Here is a 26,311-nt window from a genome sequence, read left to right as displayed (position 1 = left end):
TTACTCTTATGTACATAATTTCAAGTGAGTATGACAGGGCGGCCTTAAAGATATTGCACATAGATTGATTCCATGGCTAAAATGAAATTTGATGGAATATTCCATGACTGATAATTCCTGTGTAGTAAACTCAGAAATGAATGGTGGAATGATGCTAGAAATCATCCCAAATGCTCACCACAGTTTTTGTGTAACCGCAGCATAATAACTTTCTTTGCATCCATCTACTTTTGAAAATCATTTTATGATTACAAGCATGTTAGCTATTCTAATTATTACTGCAAATAATTAATCATTTCCTTTACAATCACTTATTAATTAGCTGTCATAACACTGTTGTGAGTTAGGTGGAAGACAAGGATTCAATATTCAGTTATTAACACCTAATTAAAACATTCATTGTTTTCCATATGTTGTTTATAGCTTGGCTTCCTCCCTTGAACTTGACTGAATTTCTCTACCATAGACCGTCTTCCATTTCCTTTGCTACAGCGCCATCTGTTGTTGGGAAGTAGAAAACGTCCTTTGCTTTTATCACATAAAAAATAATCCTGGCAACTCAGCTTTTACTGGAACTGAAAAAGTTTGGTCTGCAGGGCTTGACTCTTGCAAGATTTTCCTTCACTTTTTTTTTTATTTGACAGAACTGGGGATTGAACCCAGGGGTGCTCTACCACTGAGCTACACCCCTTGCTCTTTGATCCTTATTTATTTATTTTAGTAGTACTAGGGATTGAACCCAGGGCCTTAGTGCATGCTAGGCAAGCACTGTACCAACTGAGCTATATCCCCAGCCCCTTCACTTTTTTTGTTCTAGTACTTACTACATGAATTCTTCTACTAATTTCAATGGCATCTTCTAAGTAGTAAATTAAGTCAGCCCTTTAATGAAACGACATAGAAATCGTCGACTCTTGACTATGGGAGATCGGTTCTCAGACACCTTCCCCTGTCTTCCTGCAAGAATGACCAAATCTACATAAAAAGTTGCCTTATTTATATGGAAGCTACATACATCCTCACAGATGCTTTAAGTCATCTCTAGATTACTTATAATACCTTACACAATATAAATGTTATATTCTACTATTATTTAGGAAATCACAATAATAACATCTGTGTATGTTCGGTGTCGATTCAATTATTCTTCTTCATCCGAATTTGTTCAAACTCAGGTTGGTTGAATCCACAGATGTGGAACCATGAACATGGAGACCAACTGTATACAACTACTCCAATGTAGGAAGTGTAGGGGAATTAATTAGCTAACTAGCTTGGTTAACATAAATTCACAATTGAGGGAAATTGAAGATGGAATGATTCAAATCACCTGTAGATTTACTATCTACTCATCTGTATAACAAAAGCCCAGAGGCCTTGAGTGACTGCAGGGTGCTAAGCACTGTTCATTCTTGCAATCACCTGATAATGAGGATGCTGTAATTATGCACATTCAACAAATAAAGAAATAGAATCACCGAAAGGTAAGGTAAATTTCTGATGCAGGGAAGTCTACATGATTTGTGGGGCTCAGTGGCAAAATGAAAATGTAGGGCCTTTTGTTTCAAAAACAGGAAAAAGTTACCATTAAAGGTACTAAAATGTAAAATATTTTTCCTTTCTTTCTACATTCCCTCTTTTTCTCTCTCTCTCTCAATTTATTATAATTTTCTTATTTGTCATTTAATGTCATTAAAAGTAGAGAGAATTTTTTGGCCAGGCCCACGCTACCTATCGCCCCAGATGTTTGGGAGGCTGAGGCAGGAGGATCATGAATTCAAAGCTAGCCTAGCAACAGCAAGGTGCTAAGCAATTCAGTGAGACCCTCTGCCTAAATAAAAATACAAAAAAGGAATGGGGATGTGGCTCAGTGGTTGAGTGCCACTGAATTCAATCCCTGGTACCCTAAAAAATTTAAAATTAAAAAAAGTAAAGAAAAATTTTATTATTAATATGAATATTACCATTCATTTTATATTGTATAATGCCCATTCTAAATGCAAATATAAGAGCATGTAACTGGTATTTAGAATAATCAGAATTGCACAATTACTATTTTGTAGCTCAAACATATAGAAAGTGAAGATGTTGGACAAATAGAGCTCAACTATTTTTATTTCAATGATATGAGCACATTCTACCAACACTACTCACTTTGGGCTTATTGGTGAGTTAGGAAGGACTTACAGGAAAGGGAATTGAATTCTCTTTTCTTCGGTGTCACCATTTTCAACGTTAAGTGCTTGGCTAACGCAGAGAAACCGTATATGAAAGGACGTGGTAGGGCTCCCTGTCTTGCATTTTCTTAGAATACACTGTCTTCATCCTGCATTTAAATCAAGTTCTGGTTCAGGCGCAAAGTCAGTGCGAAGTGTAACGTGCTCACAGCGTGCTCAGTTGGGGTGTCACTGACAGAACTCCCACGTATTGTGGGTTTACCAGGATTTTGCGTTCATGAGGCGTCACCAATTCAGTGAGGGAACCAGATGGGAGGGACAGCAGATGCCCATGTCATGCTTATCTTCTTCACTCACCTGCATGCTTCAGGGTCCCATCAGAATTCACTTACAAAACATTCAGAGATAAAAACTACCAAGGCATTGAAGACAATGATAGCACAATTTAATACCAAGTGTGAGGCCCTCTGAGCTGAGGGGTGCTGTGAGACTGCACAGATCATACACCCACAGTGCAGACCTCCCCCCATGATGGACAAGGTACAGAAAGGCAAAACTTTGAACTTCAGCCACCTGAGTTCAGATTCCTGCTCTTAATCATCGTGCTCTGCTCTGCATCAGACTGTGTCCAGAGGCACCTTCCAAAGGTTCTACTCTGTATGTCCGTTATTACATAAAGATTGTGGTGAAGGGCCCTTAGAATTTCAGTCTTCTCATTTTATACGTAAGAGATAAAAAATCTAAAGAACACAGATGACAGACCTGGTGTCCGGGATCTAGAATTCCTTTCACATTGTCAAAATGAATGCAACATCTCTTTCCCCTCTGTACCCCTCCTTCTGGTGACCTAATTCTCCTTTGCTAACCCACATCAATCCCATTTAATCCCTGTGTGTTAGATGAGGTGGATTCCCACACTCTCCACCAGGGCCCAGAGAACAGCATGCAGGCAGACCTGGCGAAGCCACATCTTCCACGTGAACCTCACTATAGCTGTGGGGAAAGAGATGCCTTCCTTCTCTGGGATGTGGCACCATGCAGACCATGAAATCTCTGAGCTTCTGACTTGTCACCAGGTAGAGAGGCACTTTCTGAGAACAAGGTCAGTGTAGAGGAAAGCAGAGTGGAGAGGTAGATACGTAGAGAAACTAATCCTTGATCCAGTACAGTTTTGAGCATCTGGTTGAGTCCTCAGTTCCAATAAATGAGCTCCCTTTTGTTTCTTAAGTCAACTTAAATCAGGTTTCTGTTACTAACTAATATAAATGGAGATATGGCTTTAGGAATCATTCAATAAACAATAATTTAAACCATGGTGAGAGTGAAAGAAATCCAAAGATAAAGCTCTGGGGAATTTCATTTAAGGAGAAAGTAAAGGAAGAGAAACCAAGCAGGGTACTGAGGATGCAGTCAGGGGTTTCGGGGGAAACCTAGCACAAGAGAGAGTACCCTCCAGGCAGAAGGAGGAAGCAGGGGTTGATACACAGAAAGTTTAAGAGGATTGACAAAAATGTTCTGAACTAGAGGTTAGGAGATTGGTGGATACTTGCATCAGGAGGTTATTGGGTGTGGGAAAGCAAGCCACGCTCTGATATAAGAGCAAATGCAAAAGCAAATCTTGTGTTTAAAACAATAGGTTGAGTATTGATCATGACTTCCTCTTGTGACACAACTGAAACCCAAGGAAAATAACTTCTAAAATTTTTTAACCTGCAAGAACGATAAGAACAAGAGAGGAGACCACAGTTCGAAAAACTGGCAACAGCAAATGAAAAAGGAAGTGGGCAAACAGATGGAGGACCGGTATCTGACTCTGCAAAGGGAGGAAGCAGACACCTCAAGGCCCACTTGGGGTTGTGGTGGGGAGTGACCTCCTGAGCAGAACTCTGACAACCTTAGGCCCGAGGCACAGGCAGCTTGGAGAGCAACTGCAAGGCTCAAGGCTGAAAGCACCTATTAGAGCCACGGGACCCATCCCTAATCTGTCCTTCTCAGTTGGGTTACTGACCCTCTGATTCTCACTAGAAACCAGAGCATTTTTCTATGGGAACATTGAAAGGACCAGAATCCTGGCTCCAGAAACACTGTTAGAGTCAGGGTAATGGATTAGGTCTGTGGCCCAAACCAAAGGATTAGATAAGGTCACACACTAGTGGCCAGAGCCCCCAGCCTGTCCCTGCCCTTTATCAGGGCAAGGTGTGAAACCCAACATGACACTGAACAAGCTCTCTGTGGAAATAATGCTCCATGTCAGTTCGCACTTGACAATTCAGCTAAATAAGAGATATATTTAGCAGAATCCCCTTCCTTATGTGGTCTGGGTTCAGGTGGCAATGGAATCTGTTTGAAGTTTGGAAAGCAGGGAAGGGAAGCAGCCTCCATTGTGCTCTGATGCTGGGTGTAGGGTAGTAGGTGCCACTACAGGTGCCACCATCCTGGCTGCTGGCTGTTCCCTGGGCATGGAAGACACCTGCCGGGCCCCCTGCTCCACTGGCCACCACAGATCTCCCTCAGCTTCCCCGTGGTCTGGGTCAGCCATCTATGCAGTCCTGCAGGAAGATGACCCAGTCTTCCTTGGCAGGTCACCTTCGTCACTGAGACTGTGGTGGCAAGAACGCCTCAAACAAGTTACTTGAGTCCCACAAACGGGGTGGCTTAAAACAGCAGGGGTTTGTTAAGTTACAGATCTGGAAGCCAGACGTCTGAAGTCCAAGCCTGAACCAAGCCAGCCTTCTTTGAACACTCGTGGTCAAAGAATTCTTCCCTCTTTTCCTTTCTTCTGGTGGTCTGCTGGCCATTGTCATAGAGGAGAATAACCTATATATACCCAGGGAAAATGAGTGAGTTTTCAAAGATCAAATGGAGAAGGTGAGCAGGTAGCAGCGATAGGAAAAAATAACACTTTGCAAAAGACAAAAATAACAACCTCAGCTGTCATTTATTTACATCCATTCCAAAAATAAATTAACAGAATAAATGACATTTATTTCAAAACTGAATGAAGATAAAGGAGGTGTAGCTGCTTGTCATAATGCCGCTACCTACTAGAAAGTACCCACACACTGCTGTCAGACTATAGATCAAAATTTCTCAAAGTGTGTATCACTGAATGATGATTTGTTAATACTTTCGTTCCCCGAAAAGGCTCCTTGTCTCAAATAAGTTTAGGAATGCTGCATAGTACCCCACCCCACTTTGAAAATCAGAGAACACACTAACAGGAAAAATCCCGGAGGCATCTGCCATAGAAAAATGGTATAACATTTTAAAATTCTCTTCTCTAGTAATATTCAGTAGCTTAAAAAACTTCTAGTGTCTCTTTATGTTACATGAAAGATTTTTTTATTGTCTTTTTAAACCCTTTCCGAAATCACCATAAAGCTAATTGGACTCAGATCCCCTTCCTAATTATCACTGTTAACACGTAAAATAGTGTTTTTCGTATCTCAAGTCTAAAATCATGTTATCTGTTGTAGACAACTTTAGTAAAACAGATTGCAAAGAGCCCGAGAAATGTTAAAATTCTGCTACATCTGACATATGGAGAATTTTTGGTATTCAACCCCAGCTTTGCATTTTTCTTTGCAATTTTCAAAATGCACAGCCTCACACTCTCTTTCAAAGCTTCTGGTATTATCCAGAAGCAATTACGAAGAAAACCCAAATTACCTTTCGTCATTCTACCTATTCAGGGCCTTGGAAATGCAGACTGACAATGAGCTAACAATTATTTGCAATCCACTTTCAGTTAATTTCACCATAAATTGAGCCTGAGGACTGCTGACAAATAAAATATATTATTCATCTGAAAACATTCTCTTTGGGGCTCCAGATCTCCAATCTATTTCATTAGTGATCACGATCAAACTAAGTTGGAAATTGATTTATGCAATAGTTATCCCTCTACAATAATTAATTAGGAAAATAATACTTCGGGGGAGCTTTGAAAGGGAGCCATTTCTAAGGCTCTTTGATAAAATGGAAAACTTTTAAAATAATTATGAGGCAGCATTCCTAAGGGAGTATGTATGCATTGCATTGCCTTTCCTATTTTCACAAGATCTTAGACTGAAACTGCAGTCAGGATAGCTCCTTGAATCTCAATTCAGTTCATCTGACAATTTTTGAGCACGTACTACTGTGTGCTGCGTCTGTGAGGGCTGCACAAATGGAGCATCCTCAATAAGGGTACACGGGCAAGTAATGTACTAACTGTCCTAACAAATGCTATAATAGACATAACTGCAAGGTGTTTTGCAGCCACCAAGGGTCCAGGGACTGATTCTACTTGAATGTCTGGGGAATGCTTTATAGGGAACCAATGCACTACAATTGGTTCTAGAATGATGGATTCAATGTTATTTGGTTGATTCAAGGGCTGTGGTCTGGAAGGAATCATGCAATTCTAAGCAGAAGAAACAGTATAAACTAAGAAAACTCCAAGTGGGTTTAAGAAGATGTGAAAAGTCCAGGGTGTCTGTGAGAGTTTAGGAGAGGAAGGTTCATTGAAGCCAGATTATGAAGGGAAAAACTTCAAGTCCACAATTTTTAATAAATGGGATTTTAAGCCAAGAAGCCGTGTTGTTCAGATAAGTCTGCTGGCAATGTCATTATGGTATGAAGGAACGACTGGAAGTTATTGTAATTATGGTGAGAGGCAACCAAAAAATGTAGGAGAGGAAATAAGAATTCAAGATGAAGCAGAACTTGAGAGTTGTTTAGTTCAGCCAGGCACGGTGGTGCACACCTACAATCCCAGTGACTGGGGAGGCTGAGGCTGGTGCAGTTGACAGCCTGGGCAACTTAGCAAGGCTCTGAGCAACTTAGTGAGACCCTGTTTTAAAATAGAAAAATAAAAAGGACTGGGGATGTAGCTCAGTGATAAAGTGCCCCTGGGCTCAATCTCCAGTACCAAACAAATAAACAAACAAACAAAACACCCAAAACTGTTTAGTTCATTCCCTTAAGAGAAGTCCAAGCACAGTGAGTTCAAGGACTTGGAAGGATCTTGTAGGTGCTAGTCATGGAGGTTTTGACCAAAGACAAGTGAAATGCAGAACCCTTAAAAGAGGATGAGAGTATCCTGGAAAGTTATAAATGAGGATGGTGTTCATTCACTCCCTGGTTCATGTCATCAAGAACCTACTGGGCATGGGACAGAGACACAAATGAGACCCAATAAGCTGGCAGCCTTGATCAAAGGGGACATTGATTACCTTCAGGCCAGGAGTGGTTTCAAGGTTAGTTAACAGAATTATAAGAGGGAAAGTCATGGAATTCAGAGTAATTCTGAAGTTCTGCTTCATCTCGAATTCTTATTTCCTCTCCCATAATTTTGTATTGCCTATGACCATAATTACAATAACTTCTAGTAGTTCCTTCACACCAGTCAATGAGTAAAGAAATGGAAAAAAAAAAAGATGGTCCAACTCAAGTTTCATGTCCAGGCAGGAAGATAAGAGTGAAAAAGAGCAATGTATATGGTGAATCTTAGCCCCTTTGAAGGAGTTTTCCTGGCAATCATCCATTGACATCTCATTGTTCAAACGTGGGTCACATGTCTACTCCTAATCTGCACAGGATCCTGGGAAAAGCAGAACTGGGCACATTTTTACACCCATCAAGTTCTTCTGCAAGGAAGACAAGAAAGAATGGACATTATCTAGACAACTAGCAACTATGCTTTGCATATTTAAATAAATTTTTATTTTACCCTCTTGATTGATTAAAATCTTACTGGAGTGTAGAATTCCACATGTAGTTCTTCTTTAGAATTTTGAACATGTTCCATTGTGTTCTAGCTTCCAATGTTACTTTATTTCTTTGTTTTGTGACCTGGTCTTTCTCTCTGCAAAATCTTAGCATCTTCTCCTTATCTCTCAAGTCCTGAAATGTCATATTAATGTGCTTTTGTGTGAATTATTTTTCCATTTTTTTATGCATGGCATTTGAAGAGTATTTTCAACCAGGACACTGCTTCATCATCATTTTGAAGGACTTGGTGTCTTCTATCAGGACAGCTGACCTCTCTTGGACATTTCCTTGGCCCTATCTTTCAATTCTCCCATTGAATTTTATATTTTCACCTATCATTTTCATTTTCTAAGAGTACCCTTTATAATCTAATTTGCAATCTATAAATAGCAGTTATCTACTATTATGTGATGATAGTGTAATTATAGGTTTTTAAGTGAGTTTTTTTTTTAAATTTGAAGCTTGGGTTGAGGCTCAAAGTCTAGAATTTAATGTACCCCCATATTCCAAAGGAAAATGCTAGACATTCATGTAGGGCTTGCATACCATGCATGTATAGTAAAACAAACCTTGTGCCCTTAGTTTACTTCTCACCCATATATGAATAAAAGTACATAAATACAGAAATAGTTTACACTGTTTTAAGTGAATCAGTGTTTTTTGAAAGAAAGTTATATTTAAGAGTGAACATTTAAAGTGAATGCCTCTTACCCTGCATACATGTCTGATTACACCATTGGTGTGACTCAGCACCATGCACAGCCAGAGGAATGAGAATTTTATCCTCCATTTGTGTTCAATGTATCAAACTGCATTCTATTGTCAAGTATAACTAATTCAAATAAAATTTAAAAAGCAAAAAGAAATAATAAAAAATAAAGTCAATGCTTCTTTCTACACCTTGGGTTAAGTAAGATGAGGCTTCATGGCACAAAACATCAGGGTTATGGCCAGGAGGGAAGACCAACAGCTTGATCCCCAGTCAGCTGCTGCTGAGCTGCGGAAACTGTGGGCCTGCTCCGCACTGGACAGAGTGTAGGGAAAGATTGTTCTTGAGAGAATTGGACCCACATCCTCTGGAGTTAGGAGGTCAGGTAGGGCAGAGAGATTCATGCTTTCCAAACCTCTGAGGCTGCTTAGAGTGCTCCTAGAGAGCAAAGAAAGAAATGCCTTGGGAATGGTCTGAATTTCCACAGTAGAGATGAACAGAGTCTCATTTTGAGAAATAGGCAAAGTATGAGTGATCTTGAAAGAACCCCCACCTAAGAGTTCCAGTAAACAGAATAAGCTTACAACCAGAGTTCCTGGAAGGAGAATGAGGAGAACATCCTGGTAGGCCTGCTGCATGGTGTTTTGCTCAGGGAAGTATGGGAAGAAGAGTTCAAGGCAAAAGTCCCATTCAAGAGTAGGAAGAAAATCCCTATAAATTCCTCTGCATCCAAAGGGGTCTACTCTGGGGCAGCTGCCACACAGAGGGTCTAATGTTGGAAATAAGAACTGACCAAAGAGGAGTTTCCCTCTTCCCTTCTCATTCCTGCTCCCCTTGCTATGGCATCAAGGGTGGCATAGAAGGATCAGTTAGTGAATGGGAGACATAGCATGAGAGGAGGAAAGAAGGATAGACTGTATACTTCCATTTCCGTCGAGAAGAATTTGAGGTCAGACCTAAGCTAGGAAGTGGATGAAGGTGTGGACTGCATGAGAGTGAAGGTTAGATTAGACTGGAATTTTCCATGCCTGAAAATGAGATCATCCTAATCTGCAAAATTTCCACAAGAGATTTAGGATCTACACAAGATATCATCCAGGTGTGGGTGTGGGAAAGTTGATCTGACAGAGCAACTTTAAAAAGGATGAATGGGGGGAAAATAGATTTCTTTTTCTTGCTTGTACCGTGTCAAATATAACCAATGTTAAAATAGTTTAGTTTTCTCTTCTGATTTTTCCTTTTGGAATTTTAGTGGGACTTCAGGAGAAAGAAAAGATAGACACAATCAAATTTTTGTTACTGTAACAAATACTTGAGATAATCAACCTGAAACGAGAAAATGTTTATTTCAGTTCCCAGTTTTAATGTTTGCTATGGTTTGGATGGTGTACCCCAAAATCTCACATGTAAGATAATATTCAAGAAGGTTCAGAGGAGAAATGATTGAGTTGTAAGAATCTTAACCAAGTCAGTGATTTAATCCCCCAATAGGGATTAACTGAGTTAACTTAAGTGGTAGGGCTAGAGGAGGTGGGAATTGGGGCGTGGCTTTGGGGTATACATTTGTATCTGGAGAGTGGAGTCTCTCTCTCTGTCTTCTGATCATCATGTGAGCTGCTTCCCTCTGCCACACTCTTCTGTGGGGTGTTCTGCCTCACCTGGAGACCTGACGAATGAAGCCAGCTGTTTATGGATTGAGACCTCCAAAACCAAGAGCCCTCAAATAAACTTTTCCTCCTCTATAATTGTTCTGGTTGGTTCTTTTAGTCACAGCAGTGAAAAAGCTGACTAAAACAGTGGTTTGGGTCCATGGTCAGTTGGCCCCATCACTTTTAGGTCTGTGTGACAAGACAGCACATCACGGTAGGGTGTGTGTTGGAGGAAAACTGTTCAACTCGTGCCAGAAAGAGCGGGGGGGGGGGGTACTCTAGTGTCCCACCATCCACTTTGAGGGTACACCCTGGTGACCTGAAATTTCCCACTGGACCCCGTCTCTTAACAGTTTCCACCACTTCCCGATAGCACCACACCAGGGACCACATCTTGAATACATGGGCCTTTGGACAATATTCTAGATCCAAACTATAGTAAAATCTTTTTTAACCCATCACTCCATACAACTGCTTTTTTTTTTTTTCCTTTTTTCTTTCACCAAACACTCCTTTTCCAGGAAAGATTTAAGTTGTGTATACTGATATTTGGAATGAGAAATCAGTAGGTACTAGGACAGTCCTAAATTTTCACTTAAATATTGGGCATATTCCACTTCATAAATGGACTTAGTAGAAAGTTACAACTGTGGTTTATTACCTTGTAGCTACCACCTCAATTTTCCTCAACTGAAAGGATACTCTCTGACGGACATGTCTGCCACCTGGTGGCCACTTGGATACACACGCTATGCTAACATGACCATGCTTAACCACCTTTCCATGCATCATCCACCACTGATTTACTTGGGGACACTTGGGGACGGACTCTAGACACAGATAAACAGAACACACACAGCTCTGTCCTTCCTCATGAACTGGCATTCTAATGTAGAAGGAAACACACCTTTTTTATATTTAAGGGAGGTTTGTAAGTATTAAGGCTCTAAGATCCATGTCTATGTATTCAAACTTTTTTATTCTCTACTGGATTCTTCCTTGAAATTTAATAAAATAAATTTAAATCATTGTCATCTTAAAAAAAAAAGCCCAAACATCAATCATGTTGTCCCTAATCATCTTTGTTCTTCTTCCCGTCTGTTCAAAATCAAGTTTCTCCAAAGAGGAGTCTACATCCTGTGCCCTTTCTGGATATGACTTCATTTTCATGATAGCCTTATCTATGTTGTTCTTAAGTATATTTTATTTTATTATCAAATAATTAAAATTTGAAGAAAATAAGAACTATCCATGTATTCATCACTCATACTTCTTAAATGGTGACATACTACATCTTCCTCGGCTCTCTTTCCTGAACATAGAATAGTAAAGTTAATGAGTTTCTCTATTCCTGCTCCCATTCCTTCCCCCAAAAAAAACTCAGTCAAGAGCATTCTTCCTAAGAGGCCTCACACCTATTATTTTCCATGTTTGCAAACTTAGCAAACAAATATAAGCGTGGCTTTTTTAAAGACTCAACTTTACACTTATGGTTTTCTTATTTATTTATTATTTCTTATTTATTCCAACGTGGAACTCGAGTTCATCTTTACCACTGTACAAAGATATCCCAAATGATATGTCCACTCTTTTGATGAATATTTAGGTCATGTTCAGAGCTTTTCTATTTCAAGCAATGGACTCCTCATCCACATGTACAGTTTTTGAGCAGAGGACCCTCTGTTTTTCTCCCAGGAATCCTCTCTACCCAGGGATTTGGCTGGCCCACCGCATCCTTCATTGACATTAAAAAAAGTTTCTGCCCCAAGCCCTGGATTCCACCTACTATCTACTCAGTCTGGTAACAGAAGTGACTCATCTACCAGATTGATTTCCCCTTATAACGAGTATATTTGAATGACGCCACCACAGCAAGACCATTTTTCCTCTCTCTACCAAAATAATTCAGATTTCTTTCACTGTTAGTTTTGTTGTTATTAAGTGGTGATACAATGGTTCAAATAGAGGCTTGTTAGTATTATAGTTTTAGGGTGATGATTTATAACTTTGAATTATTTTTCAATCACAAATTAATGACTTCCATGTTGTTCTATTTGTAGGCAAAGTATTTTGTTGTTAGAAAGCCCAATAAAAAAATTCACAGATACTGCAGTAATGTTCTTTGTCAAGAAATACAAAAGTTCTCAGAATGATATTCATAAATCTATAATATTTATATAATATATAATGTTGTGAAATAGATACTTGGTCTTTATCCAGACATATATCCTAAAAATCGTTGGAATCCTGGAGTGATTAAAATATCTCTCAAATACTAATGAAATGGTGGGATTGGCAGCCACCAGCCAGCTTTAAGTTGGGCTCTTCACTTGAGAGATCCAGGCATGATTAGAAGCCTACGAATTTTAGCTCCACCCCACAAAACTCTGAGGAGTAAAAGGGATTGGGGTTGAACTGATCACCAAAAGCCAATGCTATATCAAATATGCTTGTATAATAAAGCCACCATAAAATAACAAAAGAAAAGGTCCAGGGCTTCTGGATAGCTGAATACGTGGAGGTTCCTAGTCAGTGGAGTACCCAGAGAGGGGTCTGTGTCCCTTCCCATGTGCCATTACCTATCAGTCTTTTCATCTGGTGTTCACATATATTCTTTGTAATATCATTTATAATAAACCAGTAAGTGTAAGTAAGTGTTCCCTGAGTTCTGTGAGCCATTCTAGCAAATTAATTGAACCCAAGTAGGGCATCCTGGAAAACTAATTTAAAACAGGTCCATCAGTCACACAGGTTCTAACCTGTGCTTGAGAATGGCCTATGGAATGGGGGCAGTCTTGTGGCACTGAGCTTCAACCTGTGGGATCCGATTGTCTCTCCAAGTAGGCTGTGTCAGAATTGAATTGTATAGGAAGACACTCAGCTGGTTCTGAGTCTGCTGCAGAGTCCCCTGGATGAGTAAGAAGAAATGTCACCATGCTTCTGGTGTCTGAAGTGTGGAATGTCTGTGTGAGCAGTGAGTAGAAAACACACTTTGGTTTTTTTCCTATGTATATCCACACAAAAACATAAGCTTGAAACTTATTAGCACGTTGTTTCTATCTTATTTGATTTTGAGATGTTAAAAGTATAATGTATTTTTATTGCTATTTAAGAAGTCTTTCATATTAATCTAGAATTCAGCATTTATTGGTCTCCTAAGGTGATTTGAATTTTTTTCTCATTTAGTTTAATATGGAAGCTTGATAAAACTGCAATTCCAAAGATGATTTTGTATAAATATAGGGTATTCAGAAGTGGATTTCCTGAGTGAATCAATTACGTCCTTTAATTTCTAGAGAGTCCAAGGGTGGTACTTCAAATAGGCTCTCGTGTCATTTTTTGATGTGATTATTTGTTCATCCCAAATTCCGTTTTGTTCCTGTATGTTTGAGCCAGCTTTTTCACTGCTGCAACTAGGAGACCCAACCAGAACAATTATAGAGAAGAAAAGTTTATTTGGGGGTTCACAGTTTCAGAGGACTTGGTGCATAGACAGTTGGCTCCACTCCTCAGGGCTCCAGGTGAGGCTGAATATCATAGCAGAAAAGTGTCAGGGGAAAGTAGCTCAGGTAATGATCAGGAAGCAGAAAGAGAGACTCCACTCACCAGATATAAACATGTACCTCATAGCCACATCTCCAGTGACCTACCTCCTCCAGTCATACCCCACCTGCCTCCAGTTACCACCCAGTTAATCTCATCAGGGGATTAATCACTGATTGGGCTAAGACTCTCACAACCCCTTTGAAGTCTCTTGCATTGTCTCACACATGAGCTTTGGGGGGATACCTCACACCTGAACCATAACACTGTACTCAGCGCTCTTCAGGCAGAGGATTTAGGGTGTTTCTGGCATTTGGAGGGATAATTCTTCTGTGTGCCTTATATTAGGCTATGGTGTGCCCAGGGTGCTTAATCACCTCCAAATATGCTCCCAATAAACACTGACAGTCACAGGACAGGGGCTTAGCTGAGCTTGGCTCTCAGGTCTGCTCCATTCTCTCCTGTTTCCCTTCAAGGACCCAAGCAGAAGAAGCCGTGGAGGCCTGGGTATGTTCTTGCAGTAGATGGCACTAGCATGAGAGAATGAAGGAACATAGCACCATCATATATCTGCCCACATTCCTCTAGTCAAAGAAATTCTTATGACTCAATGTCAAGGCAGGAAGTTTGCCATCTGTAACAGCTGAGTGCTAAATGTTGGTAATATCCCTGCTAAGGTGTGAATGTTTGTATTCTGCTAAAATTCCTAGGTTAAAATTCTAGCCCTTAAGTTGATGGTATTAGGAAGTGGGACCTTTGGAGGGGATCAGGGCTCTGCCTTCATGAATGGGATTAAGGGCCTTATAAAAGGGGCCCCAGAGAAGTCTCTCACCCCATCTGTCATGGTCATTTAAGGTCACAGTGAGAAGCAGCCCACCTATGAGAAACAGTCTCCCACCAGACACTAAATCTGATACTGTCTTGATCTTGGATTTCCCCACCTCCAGAACTGTGAAAAACTAATTTCTGTAGTTTAGAAACCACCCACCTTATGGAATTTTGTTACAGAATCCCCAACAGACTAAGACAACTTCCTAATCTCTATAGAACTCCAAATGCCCCTTGGGTGCCCAGTCACTCCTCTCACCCCTATTTAGAACTCTTCTTGATGCCTGGCACACAGTAAGCACTAAAGGAATGGATATTTGATGAAAGATAAACTTTGCCAAATTGCCTTCTAGTTCTGTTGTGAAAACTCAATGACTAGGGAGTGTTATTGGCATTTGTTTAATGTCCTCAAAATATTAATTATTTCTTCCATGCAAAAAAGATCGTTCATTTTCTTTTTAAAATGAGGCTGAGAATTTTTTTCCATGTGTTTAGTGACAATTTCCTTCAGGAATTCTCTATTCAACTCTCACGCTCATTTTTCTATTGAATTTTCTCTTCCTCATTTGTAAGGTTTCTTGTCACAGGTAATGAACATTTTTTTTTCCAGTTTGCCTTTTAAATGTTTTAATGATGTTTTGGCAGGCATACATTGTTAATATTTATATAGCCTCATCTCTCACCCTTTTCTTTTTGTGGACTGCTAAAATATTTTCACAGGCAACATGTTGCACCAAATGAATATACTGTAATATATTTAATTATGCCCTTATTGTGGTCTGTTTACATGAGTTTCAGGTTGTATTAGTCATCTTTTCATTGCTCTGACCAAAATACCTGACAAGAACAACTTAGAGGAGGAAAAATTATTTTGAATTATGGTTCCAGAGGTTCAATCCATGGTTGGCCAACTCCATTGTTCTTGGCCCAAGATGGACAGAATAGCATGGTGGTGGAGGAATGCTGCTCCACTCTAGGGAAGATGAAACTTTCCAGAGCATGGCCCCAGTGACCCACCTTCTCTGGCCATGTCCCATGTGCCTACAGTTACCACCAGCCAGTTTATTCAAAGTAGGATGGAAGCAGGTCTCACAATCCCATCATCTGAATGTTCCTGTATTAGCACCAGAGCTTTGGGGGGACACTTCATATCCAAACCATAACACAGGTTTTTCTGGCAGTAATATTCTGACGAAGATCTCTGTACATAAATCCTGAGTAGAAGTATCATATTCAAGGATATTTAAGTTCTTGTATATTTGCTAAATTATTCAAATCCTACTCCCCAGGTGCCAGGACTCAGATCCTCAACCCACAGAAATCACATTGTAGATTCCCTTACATCATGACCCGCCCTAGATCCTCACATCCCAGGCCTTGCTGTTGAAGCCCTTACAGGTCACCTTTGTATGGCAGGAAACAAGGAGAGAAGGCTGAAGGCCAATTGTCTGGACAGGGAAGCTGTCCAGAACACCTCAGATGCTGCTTCTGCTGAGAATTCTTTTCCCTGGGGTCTCTTCATTGTATCTGCTTGGGAATGACAAGGGTCAGTCCTATCCTGGCCCCTTCCTCTAAAAGAGATTCTGACTCCAGCTATGCTCTATCCTGCTATACAGTTTTTCCTCCCTTAATAGCACTTATTTTTACCCAATATTATCTTATTAATTTAGATACTTAATTTCTTTCACCAATTGTCTAGTTGGTTGGCTGCAATATCTCCAACACCAAGAACAGTTTCTAGCACAAACTCTTGTCAAATTGGCTGCTCACTGGAATCACCTGTGTTGGCTTAATAATACACTTGTCCTTCCCCTATAAGCAATGCTTAATTATTAAATCTCTTGAGCAAGAATGTTATTGTTTTCTCTGAAATTAAGAATGTAGCAAATATTCTCAAGCATGTATACTCACTGCTGTGTAGTGATTCCTTGTCAAATTCTTTTTAATGTAGAGTGTGGTTGTGAAAATGATTGAATCTTGTTAATTAAACTATCATTTTTTAAGAAAACATACTGGAAGAAATCATCCAAATGTGTGTGTGTGTGTGTGTGTGTGTGTGTGTGTGTGTGTGATGTGTATTCATGCTAGGCTGTTTTATCTTCTGTCTAGAAGTAGAGGGTATTTAAGTCAGTTTCCAACACCTGGCCTCTATTATTTTCCTGTAGAAATGCTAAATATAGGACGATACATGGTAATATTTTACAACCTTAACAATAGATAAGGACACAATTAAGAATTTTTAGGAAGAACTCATTTAACCTAAAGACTTAATCTACTTAAGGATTTTGAATTTTCTGTGCCACTTTGATCTATAAAGAAACATACTATACTCAGGAAGTCACCATTCACTATTGTATTATATAAAATGCATATATTCCAAGGGAAAAAATATCCAATGTTCATGTCTCTCCCCAGACTACTGAAATCAGACACTCTGAGAATAGAACTAAGTGATTTCAATGGACTGAAAAACTTGAGCTGCTGACACAGAAGGAACTCAGTAATATTAATGGATGGATGGATGGATGGATGGATGGATGGATGGATAGATGGGTGACTAAAAGGGCAAATCAGAAAATCTTGCTTCAAATAATAGCATAGTCACCTACATGCTGTGGGACTTAGGAGTGTCACTCTACTTTTCTGAATACCCATTGTTGTACTAGATACCTTCCTAAGGTCTTCCTTTTTTAGGATTTCATGATTCCTCTTCTTGGTCATAGCAATAGCCTAGAGTACTAGGATTGGCAAAGGCCTAGAAGCACAAATGATTGAGATTTTATAGAAATCTTTATGCAGGGTAAAGGTGATCCTAACAGAGGGTTTTTTTATTATGACAACCTGTATTTGTGAGGATCTGGAGAATCTTGATATTGAAAGAACATCACATGATTTGTACTGAATGTACAAGAAAAGGATAGAATGACTGATTCCTAATCCCCCAGACAGCCCACAAGGGAGACAGAAAGTGTATTGGGACACCTGCAGCCAGAGGAAAGGGAGTACAGTGCATTTATTTGAGATGTTCCTTACAAATATCCTCTGTCACCATTCAAGATCTTCTCTAAGACTGTTTAGAGTTTCCCCTCTTAAATATGTGTTGCTTCAGCTTTCTTGACCACTATCTGACATCTTCAAAAAAAAAAAAAAAAAAAATACTGGGACAGTTTTTTTTTTTTTTTCTGGGAAAGTCAGTTGCTCATCATTATTTAAAACTTTGCAAAGGCATTTACAACAGAGGACCTGTGGTGTAGCCTCTCTGAGTCCTGTTATTCTCTAGGCCCTTTCCACTGGGCTACTTTATATACAGCTAGTTAGGTTCATCTGCTTTATAAGATTTGGCTATTTGTCTTAAGGCTCTGTTTACCCTGAATGGCCACAAATGATCATCACTCTCCATTCCCTCTCAACCTATACCATTTTAGTGAAGGACAGTTTTAAGGTTAAAAAAAATAAAATATTTGGGGAGTTTTGAGTATAGGAACCCTGGAAATTGAGTTTCATTGGTAGGTGAGAGTGAGATGTTCTACAACCCAGACAGGAGAGTTTCCATTACTTGAATATTTAGATTTGTCAAGTAATTTCTCAAGTAACCTGGGGATTGGAGGATGGCATACAGTTTTATGAATTATTTGCTACCTACATTTAAGAACAAAATTATGTCTTTAGGGCAGGTTGACTTTTGTGCTTTGGTTCCAGACAAGTCTCTGTTGTCAAGGACAAACTCCAAGGAGGAATGCAAAAAGCGCAGAGAATTTTTTCAAGGGGAAACATTTATTGAGTAATTAAAAAAAAAAAAAGATGGTAGGGATGCAAAGAGGAAAAAAAGCAAACACAAAACCTCTTTGATTTCAATCAGTTTATAGTCTCACACTTCCCACTCCTCAGAGAAAGGATTACTCTGTGTTCATCTCTTAAAAAGAGAAAGAAAAAATGCTGGGGAAACCCTTATAGAGCTGTAGCACGCTCATCAGAGGGACAACCCTTTATATAGCTGCCATCCTTTGGGACAGACAAAGGGTGTATCATATGTAGCAGCTAAAATGACTTCAAACCAGGATTCACATTCTCTGAGATGTCCCCCTCCTAGGAAGACCCAGAAACCCGGGTTGGGAAAGAGCTGAAGCCCGGGGAGGCAGAGGGCATTTTCCCAGCGGGTTTCCCGGGAACTAGATACCACTGGATGGGACGCTGTGGAGGACAGTGGGCATGAAGAATCCCTTCTTCGGGGGCCCCGTCCCTTGTTTCAGTTGCCGAGAAACTTGCCCAAGTGCGCCTTCGTCAGAGCTGGAACCCGGCCGGGATCTGGTATTCCTAAACTCATTGGTGCTCGAGCTCTGACTCTGAAGCTAGGGAGCTTCCGAAGTCCGGCTTGTGGAGAGAACCGGACCCAACTGGGACACCCGATGCTTAGAAAAGGACGGAAAGGGAACAGAGATGCAAAATATCCTTAAGATGCAAGAAGACTTCATTAAACTTTCATTAAACTTTTCGCGACAAGCATCAGAACCCCAGCGATAGGCTCTTGCATCAAGCAGGTACTAAAGGTCCAGGCTCCGCCCAGCCTCGCCCAGCTGCCTTCGCGCAGGCCCAGTCTCGCCGCGCTGCGGCCTCAACGCGCATGCTCCGCCCGGCCTCGGCGCCCCGGGCCGGCGGCATCGGCGGCGGTGGAGGAAGTTTCCGCTTTGCGCTCCACCCCGGTAGCAGCTTAGCTGAGGGGACAACTTCCTCCCTACGCGCGGCGGGCTTAGCTGCCGCCCCACGTCACCCCCCGGGTCATGGGGTTGCCCAAGGGTCCGGAGGGCCAGGGTCTTCCAGAGGTAAGGACCTCTCTCTCTCTGTCACGCCGGGGTTCCTGAGGAGAGGGCCGAGCCGGGGGGCGAAGGGTGGAGAGGGGCCTGGGTGGGTTGGGAGCGCCCCAACCCCTTCCCCGGGTGTGTCCACTCTGGGGAAGCACTGGCCCTGACCTCGGAGGAGGGAGAGCAGGTTCCCTTGCGTGTCGAGGTGGCTACGGGTCCGTGGGGCCAAAGTTAAGCGGCTCCCGGGTCACCTGGGACGGAGGGGGCCTTCCTGGCCGCACACCTGATCTAACGCAGCTGCACGTTCCGCAGTGTCGGGGATTCCACCACTCTGGGTCTCCCACCACTCTGGGTCTCCCAGACAGTCTCGCCCACCCTCTGTGCTGCAGGGCTCGCCTTAGACTGCTAAGCTCAGGAGTCACGAGACTTGGGCGCCTGGACTGTCCGGGCTTGGGCTGTGCAAAGGGCGGTGACCTTGGGGGGCCCACCCGCTCACTCCAGGTATGCCGGGTCCCGGCGGCCTACCCCACCCATCCTGCGGTCCAGAGCGAAGGACCCTCTCCTTGCATTTAACCCCATTCCGGGCGGCGAGAGGAAGTTTGGGAGCACTCCTCTCACTGGGGTTGTGTCGGGATGGGAACGCGCTTTCCTGATGGTGCTGTGTGGGCCAGGGACCAAGCCCCCCAGCTGTCCGGAAACGTTGCTGCTCCTCCAGAAAATAGCAGGTGCTTTTTCAAAGGTGTTTGTAATTAAGTGCTCAGTCCTAGGAACAGTGGTTTCTCTATGTGCTTCCAGTTTGGGAGTAAGGAGACTGTGTGCTTTGTCTTCTAGTTGTATATATTTAACTAGGTGGTTTGCATTTGTTTTCCCTTCCAGTTGATTTACTCAAAAGCTAGTATAGTTTACTAGATTCCAGAGAGAAATGGAATCCACCCACGCTGCATCTTTACCCTCTTCCTAAGCTTCTAAAGTAGGCACTTGGCAGGGGGACTGATTTCTTAACATGATGAGTGTTCCCTTCACATTTACCCTCCTGTGACCAATCTGGCTTCTCTGTGCCCCTAGTTCTTCCATCCCACTAATTAAAGAATTACTATTTTCTGTGTCCAGCTGGGGATGGAAGCGATGGAAGGACTAACATAGTCATCAGTGTGTGTTCCCAGAATGCAAATCCATTTTGTTATCTTAAGAGAATCTAGCAAGTGTAATATTGTCAGAATTCCTGTATTAGGTAAATCCTTACACCCATGTTGCTTTGATTTCACCCGAAATTATAAAGAATAGGATCTGTACTGAGATAGTTCAAGTTTTCTTCTTTGCCATTTTTAAATTCTAGGCCTTTATCAAGTTTTTATGTTGGCTTTTGTTGTAGCATCTTCCTTAAACCTTCCAACTTCCCACAATATTACCAATGTGTGTCTTTCTAAAATAATTCCCAGTCTGCTCCTGTGTGTCCTTTGTTATCCCTTCAGTGACTGCTAGGAGACTAGGTCTGATTTGTCATTCATTTCCAAGAGCCTAAGACAGTTCCCCACAATTAGGAAGAAGTCAGGGTGAATATAACAACTTAGTACTGAAAAACCAGTCTTTTATCAAGCAGTTACTAGTCCAGTTGATATATGAAATTTTTAATGCTTTACTGTATGTATGTGAAAGATACAAAGATAACCACACTTGGCCCTGCCTTCCAGGCAAAGCAATTCAAACTTTATTGGGCTGTTTTAAGAGCTAGCATTCATTCAACTTTAGCAGAATTTTAGTTTTAACTGCTGCGTATAGTAATTATCTTGGTGACTTTTTATGACTTCAGGAAGGGTAATTGTATTCCTTGTGTATTTAGCTAGTGGTCCTCTTCCATTTTGTTTCAGTGTTAATCTGCAAAGAAAATTTGGAGTCAGACATCCTAGTTCCAGTATCTTCTGCCAAGAAGTTCTTTCACAGGTTTTAGTGCAAAAGTGCACGTCTCCATTCTGGGTATGGACCCTGTGTTTTCATTGGGGTGCTCTGTGGGTGTTTAGATAAAATTTGAGGCAGAGATTGCCCACCCGTTATCTAATGTCCTCTTTTAGAATTGTTTCATGATTTAAAATGATTGAACAAATAAAGGGTTTCTTTTTTACACCCTAGGAGTTTTAAGAAAATATTTATTTATATCATCATTTATTTATTTATATATTTATTTTCTTTTTCTGCTCTGTCTTCCTGAGAGTAGTTCTTTTTATCTTTTCTTTGGTCTCTTTATTTGATGTTTCTCAGCCATCACAGATCTTTCTGCATAAGAGAGAGGGAAAGAAAAGTGGCTCAGGACTAATCTTACACACAGACCTGGGATAGGCAGCGGGTTTATTGTCAAGAGCCTGACAAGGCTGCTCTGCAAAAAGAGGGACTACTGCAGCAAGGAGAGAGAACAGCAGCAACTGCCCCTTGAATGTTACCTTTTATAGGTTAGAATCATGACCGCACACCAGGGGAGGGTTTGGTCTTGACTGACATAGTAAGCATCCCCGGATCTTGTGGAAGGCAAATTTGTTTCTTGGGAACAGAAACAGGCAATTTTCCTATCTCAGAGGGGGAACAGGAAAACTGGCATGTCACTTTATCTTCTCAAGGAGAGAACAGGGTAACTAGTACGTCCCCATCTCGGGGGCCAGTAAGTTGTCTTCTATCTCTCAATGAGAGAACAGAGAAAGACCAACATGTCTCTAGGCCGATAGGTTTTATCTCAGGCTACTTTCCAATTCTTAGGAATAAGAACACTATTCATAAAGTGGGAGTGGAGAAAAGGAAGATGGCTGCAATTATGCTAACAGAGAGAAGTTGTGAATAAATAATACTACTTTATTTTTATAAATGCACTAGGAACTAGTGAATGCTACTCTTTAGAAACTTTAACAGGCTGAATAGAGGGTCATTGGAGAAGTGAGGATGGATAAAATGAACTGTGGTCCAAAGTTGTCACCTCTCCCAACCCAATCCTATGCCATCTCAAAGGATTATCAATCATTTTAATAATTGTGTGTTCAACTTCACATTAATATCTATTCTCCCTTTCCTGGTAGTTTGTACTTCAGTTTGTACTTAAGTGTAAACTTGACTTTCTATTATCAGCATCCTGACTATGAAAACATTTTAATACATGATTGGTTTAGGTCATGCACTTTATGTAATGATTGAGTTTGTCATTCCTTATTAAATAAGTATGTCCTTTGAATGTTATTTTGATATAGTGGAGTAAACACACATGTGTAATATATAGCTCCTCTCCTAAACCAGATAATATTCCAGTGGGAAAGACAGACATGTACATAACATCAGACAGGTCACTCAAGAAAGGCTGATACTTAATTGTATGAATGACATGAACTATACACAAGATGCAGGTGTAGAAATGACCATTTCTGGCTGGATTTGTAAGGGGTGGCTTCTAGTAGGAGCTAGAATTTGAAGGTGATTTCTGAATGGTTAGAGAATATCAAGGGAAGGTAGATGGCGTGAATAGTAAAGAAACTGGAATGTGCATGCTTGTGTCAGTTGGCCATAGCCATGTTCAGGTTGTTTTATTTATTCATTTTTTTGGAAGGAGTGCAGATAAAGAATGAAACTGGAAAGATAAGTTACAGCCAAAGATCTAAGTGCCAAATCAAGAAATTTGGAGTTTATCTTATAGATGTAGTACATAATAGGCATTGTAATGAGGACTGTGAGAAGTGTTAAAAGAGGGGTAATGTGAAAGCTTTAAGAAGGGCTGAGCTAGACAAAATAACAGGGAAGAAAGATTGAGAGGAAGTGGCAATAATGATGGCATCGAATATGAATTAAAGGGGAAGATAAATGTGAGATGCATACTAAAGAAAGATTTGACAGGCATTGTTTCATAAGGGACTAGTAAGAGATGAGAATGAGAATTTGAACATGTGTTGTATTATATAGAAAGGTGGTTTTTGATTTTCTACAATAATAGAAGAGAGGAAAGTCAGTTCATAAAAGTAAAAGTGCTAGAATATTTAGGCAAATTTAATAAATATTAAATACCTGGGTGAGGAGTCATAGAAATTGAAAATTTTAAATGAAATCTCAATTTACACATAAGATTAATTAATTATTTTTAAGTAATTCTATTTGGTGGTAATAATGTATTATAATATATAATGTAACTGTAGTAGCATTTAACCCTTTAATATATCTGGGCTGAAAGCCTTCCTTGTATTTGTGTTAAAGATGAAAAAGGGAAGTGCAGAAAGGGATACATGTTTTAATTTCCTCCTTTCTTCCTACTTTATCAGTAACTTCCCAGGCCTGAATGAATATAAAGTTTAAAACAAAAACAAAATACCTTGTTATTATGTGCATGGAGTTTATAATCTAGTTGAGAAACCCATCAAGATAGCTATGTGTCGAAACCAGGTGTGGTGACATAGACCTATGATCCCAGGTACTTTAGGAGTTCAAGGCCACCCTGGGCAACATAGAAAAACCACTGTCTCAAAAAAGAAAGAAAATTGCATTTAGAGAAAAGGGGAGTGATGCACTGTCATTTCTCCCTCTACCTCTGATGACTAACAGCTCATTGAGGGAACCCTCTTCTTGGAGACTCTGGCAGCACTTCTACATAGTTCTCTATTACACTTCTGGAATTTTCAGAGCGAATCCAGTGCAGCAATTTAGCCAGCGTCACTGAGCAACGAGATTGCGGCACTGGGGATATGATTTGCTCTGGTTTATTTAAGGTAGCCTTTACCAGCAACACTTGTACTTTTTGTTCTAGGTGGAAACTAGAGAAGATGAAGAACAAAATGTGAAGTTGACCGAAATTTTGGAACTCTTAGTTGCAGCTGGGTATTTCAGAGCAAGAATTAAAGGCTTGTCACCTTTTGACAAGGTAAGAGGAAACCTTTCTAACCATTAAGGGTGGCATAATTAACCATGGCAAAAAAAGAAGCGACAAACTATGCTTTTACTTCCTCTGTTTCCATTCTCCCTGATACAAATTTATTGTGGAAGTTTTCCAGCTTCCTTTTCAAAGAAATTAATGATGAGTCAGTAGATATACTTGAATTCCTTTTCTGTGCACAGTTTTAGGAAATACAGACTGGCAAAAGAAATTGTTTTTCTGTTAAAGGAATTTACAGTTTGGGGATTATAAAGTTTATGTAAGAAACTAATCTGAGTTAATAATTACTTATCCTAAATCAGCCTGCTCACAGACAGTTGACAGATTCACTACAGATGGCAAATGTTCTGAATTTAGAGGAGCAAGATGTCACTATAAGATAGTCTTTAAAATTAGCAGAATCATGCATAGTGATTACACATAAAACAGTAATAGGTGTTGAGGACACAGAGATGAAACAGTCACTCCACCCTGTACTTAAACACCCTGGGCTGTTTTATAATACACATATCTAGTAGGCCTTATCCAGTCTAGGTCTGGGCTGAAGCCCTGGAATTTGTATTTTATTGAATATCTCACATGAATGTAAAGCAGAACTAAAAAATCGCCATTGTTTTTTTCTAATATCAAGTTGTATCTGAAAAGGATTTTGTTTCAAAATGGGTTTTTAGCATAGATTCATTTGCATCTCAGAAACTCTGTAAACAGAGTAGGAATTCTTATCTTCATTAAGTAGATGAGTGTGACAAGATATATAGAAATTGTGTAATGAGCCATAAAATCTCAGCCTTGATGCCTATATGCCTGGTCTATAAAACACATGATTCCTCTGGATCTAGCACTTGCCTAAAACTGGGTTGAGAAATCTCTCAGCTGAAAATCAATGTCTGACACCTTCACTATAAAGAGGATCTATGTATAGTATGCCCATGTAATAATAAAAGTCAACTTCTCATTCACATTAAAGTGGCCAGTAGCTACTTACTGGGCATTGCAGACAGAACATTTCCAACATTGCAGAAAGTTTTATTTAACAGTGCTATTTTAGATGAATTGTAGTAAGCAGGGCACATTCTCTCTTTAAAGATATATAATTTTCTGTGTTAATGGATCTGTAATAATTATTTATAATTTATTTACCTTCTGCTTATTACCTGAGCTAGAAAGAGAAAACAAGTATTTTCTTTTTTGTACAGGTAGTAGGCGGAATGACTTGGTGTATCACTACTTGCAACTTTGATGTAGACGTGGATTTGCTCTTTCAGGAAAACTCTACAATAGGTCAAAAAATGTAAGTTATTAGGGTTTGCCATGGAATGGCCTAAAGCAGGGAAGAAGGGACTTTCTTGAGGGTAATTATGTAGTAACTATGTGTATATATTTACATTCCTTTTCATTTCTCATATTATAGTGTTTGCATTTATTCTTAACATAAACTTTAAATGTTTACCTGTGGGTCATCTCTTAATATTTTTAGCTGTAGATTGTAGATTGGTTACTCTTCACCATCCAGCCTCTCTGTTTTTGTTTTTTTCATTTCTGTTATTGTTTAGTTAGTTAGATAAAACAAACTAATGGCATTAAACTAAGGAAAATAGCAACTGGGTCAGATATGGCATTAAACTAAGGAAAATAGCAACTGGGTCAGATAAATCGTATAGAAAATATTCAAAGTGTGTTGTCCAAAGCCATATGTGATTTTTCAGAACAAATTGTTCTTGCCATTTGCATCTTTGTAAGAAATAATTAAGAGCAGGCAGTAAACCTTGTTTCCTCTCTCTCTCGGTGAACTGACCCTTCTTGGGTTCTGTAGTCATCTTATTTGTCCTTGATAATGTTTCTTATTCTGAAGTCTACTAAGTCTGATATTAATATAGCTAGTCCAGCTTTCTTTTGATTAGCATTTGCTGGCATACTGTTTACATTACTTATTGTAATTTTTGGTTTTATTTTTAAGGTTG

The 26,311-nt window shown here is 40.1% G+C and overlaps 1 protein-coding gene across 9 annotated transcripts in view; it reads left to right on the top strand.

The window, feature by feature from the left end:
• Positions 1–19,298: 19,298 nt before the first annotated feature.
• The window catches only part of CCDC93 (CCC complex scaffolding subunit CCDC93), an 83,414-nt gene continuing 76,401 nt past the window's right edge, over positions 19,299–26,311 (top strand). For 7 of the 9 annotated variants that reach the window (XR_014018041.1, XR_014018042.1, XM_081261607.1 and 4 more), the window contains exons 1-3: positions 19,299–19,480; positions 24,225–24,338; positions 25,547–25,641. Coding sequence is in view for 6 of the 9 variants with exons in the window: in XM_081261607.1 (XP_081117733.1) it covers positions 19,439–19,480; positions 24,225–24,338; positions 25,547–25,641 (251 nt within the window). In the remaining 3 variants the exon portion in view is untranslated. Of the gene's footprint in view, positions 19,481–24,224; positions 24,339–25,546; positions 25,642–26,311 lie in introns of those variants that run through there. The other 2 variants (XM_081261603.1, XM_081261609.1) reach the window with 2 other exon arrangements.

This window comes from Spermophilus citellus (assembly GCF_964194105.1).
Source record: "Spermophilus citellus genome assembly, chromosome: 11".
Taxonomy (NCBI): domain Eukaryota; kingdom Metazoa; phylum Chordata; class Mammalia; order Rodentia; family Sciuridae; genus Spermophilus; species Spermophilus citellus.
The sequence above is the reverse complement of the archived record's forward strand: the minus strand, read 5'-3'. Positions and strand labels throughout refer to the sequence as shown.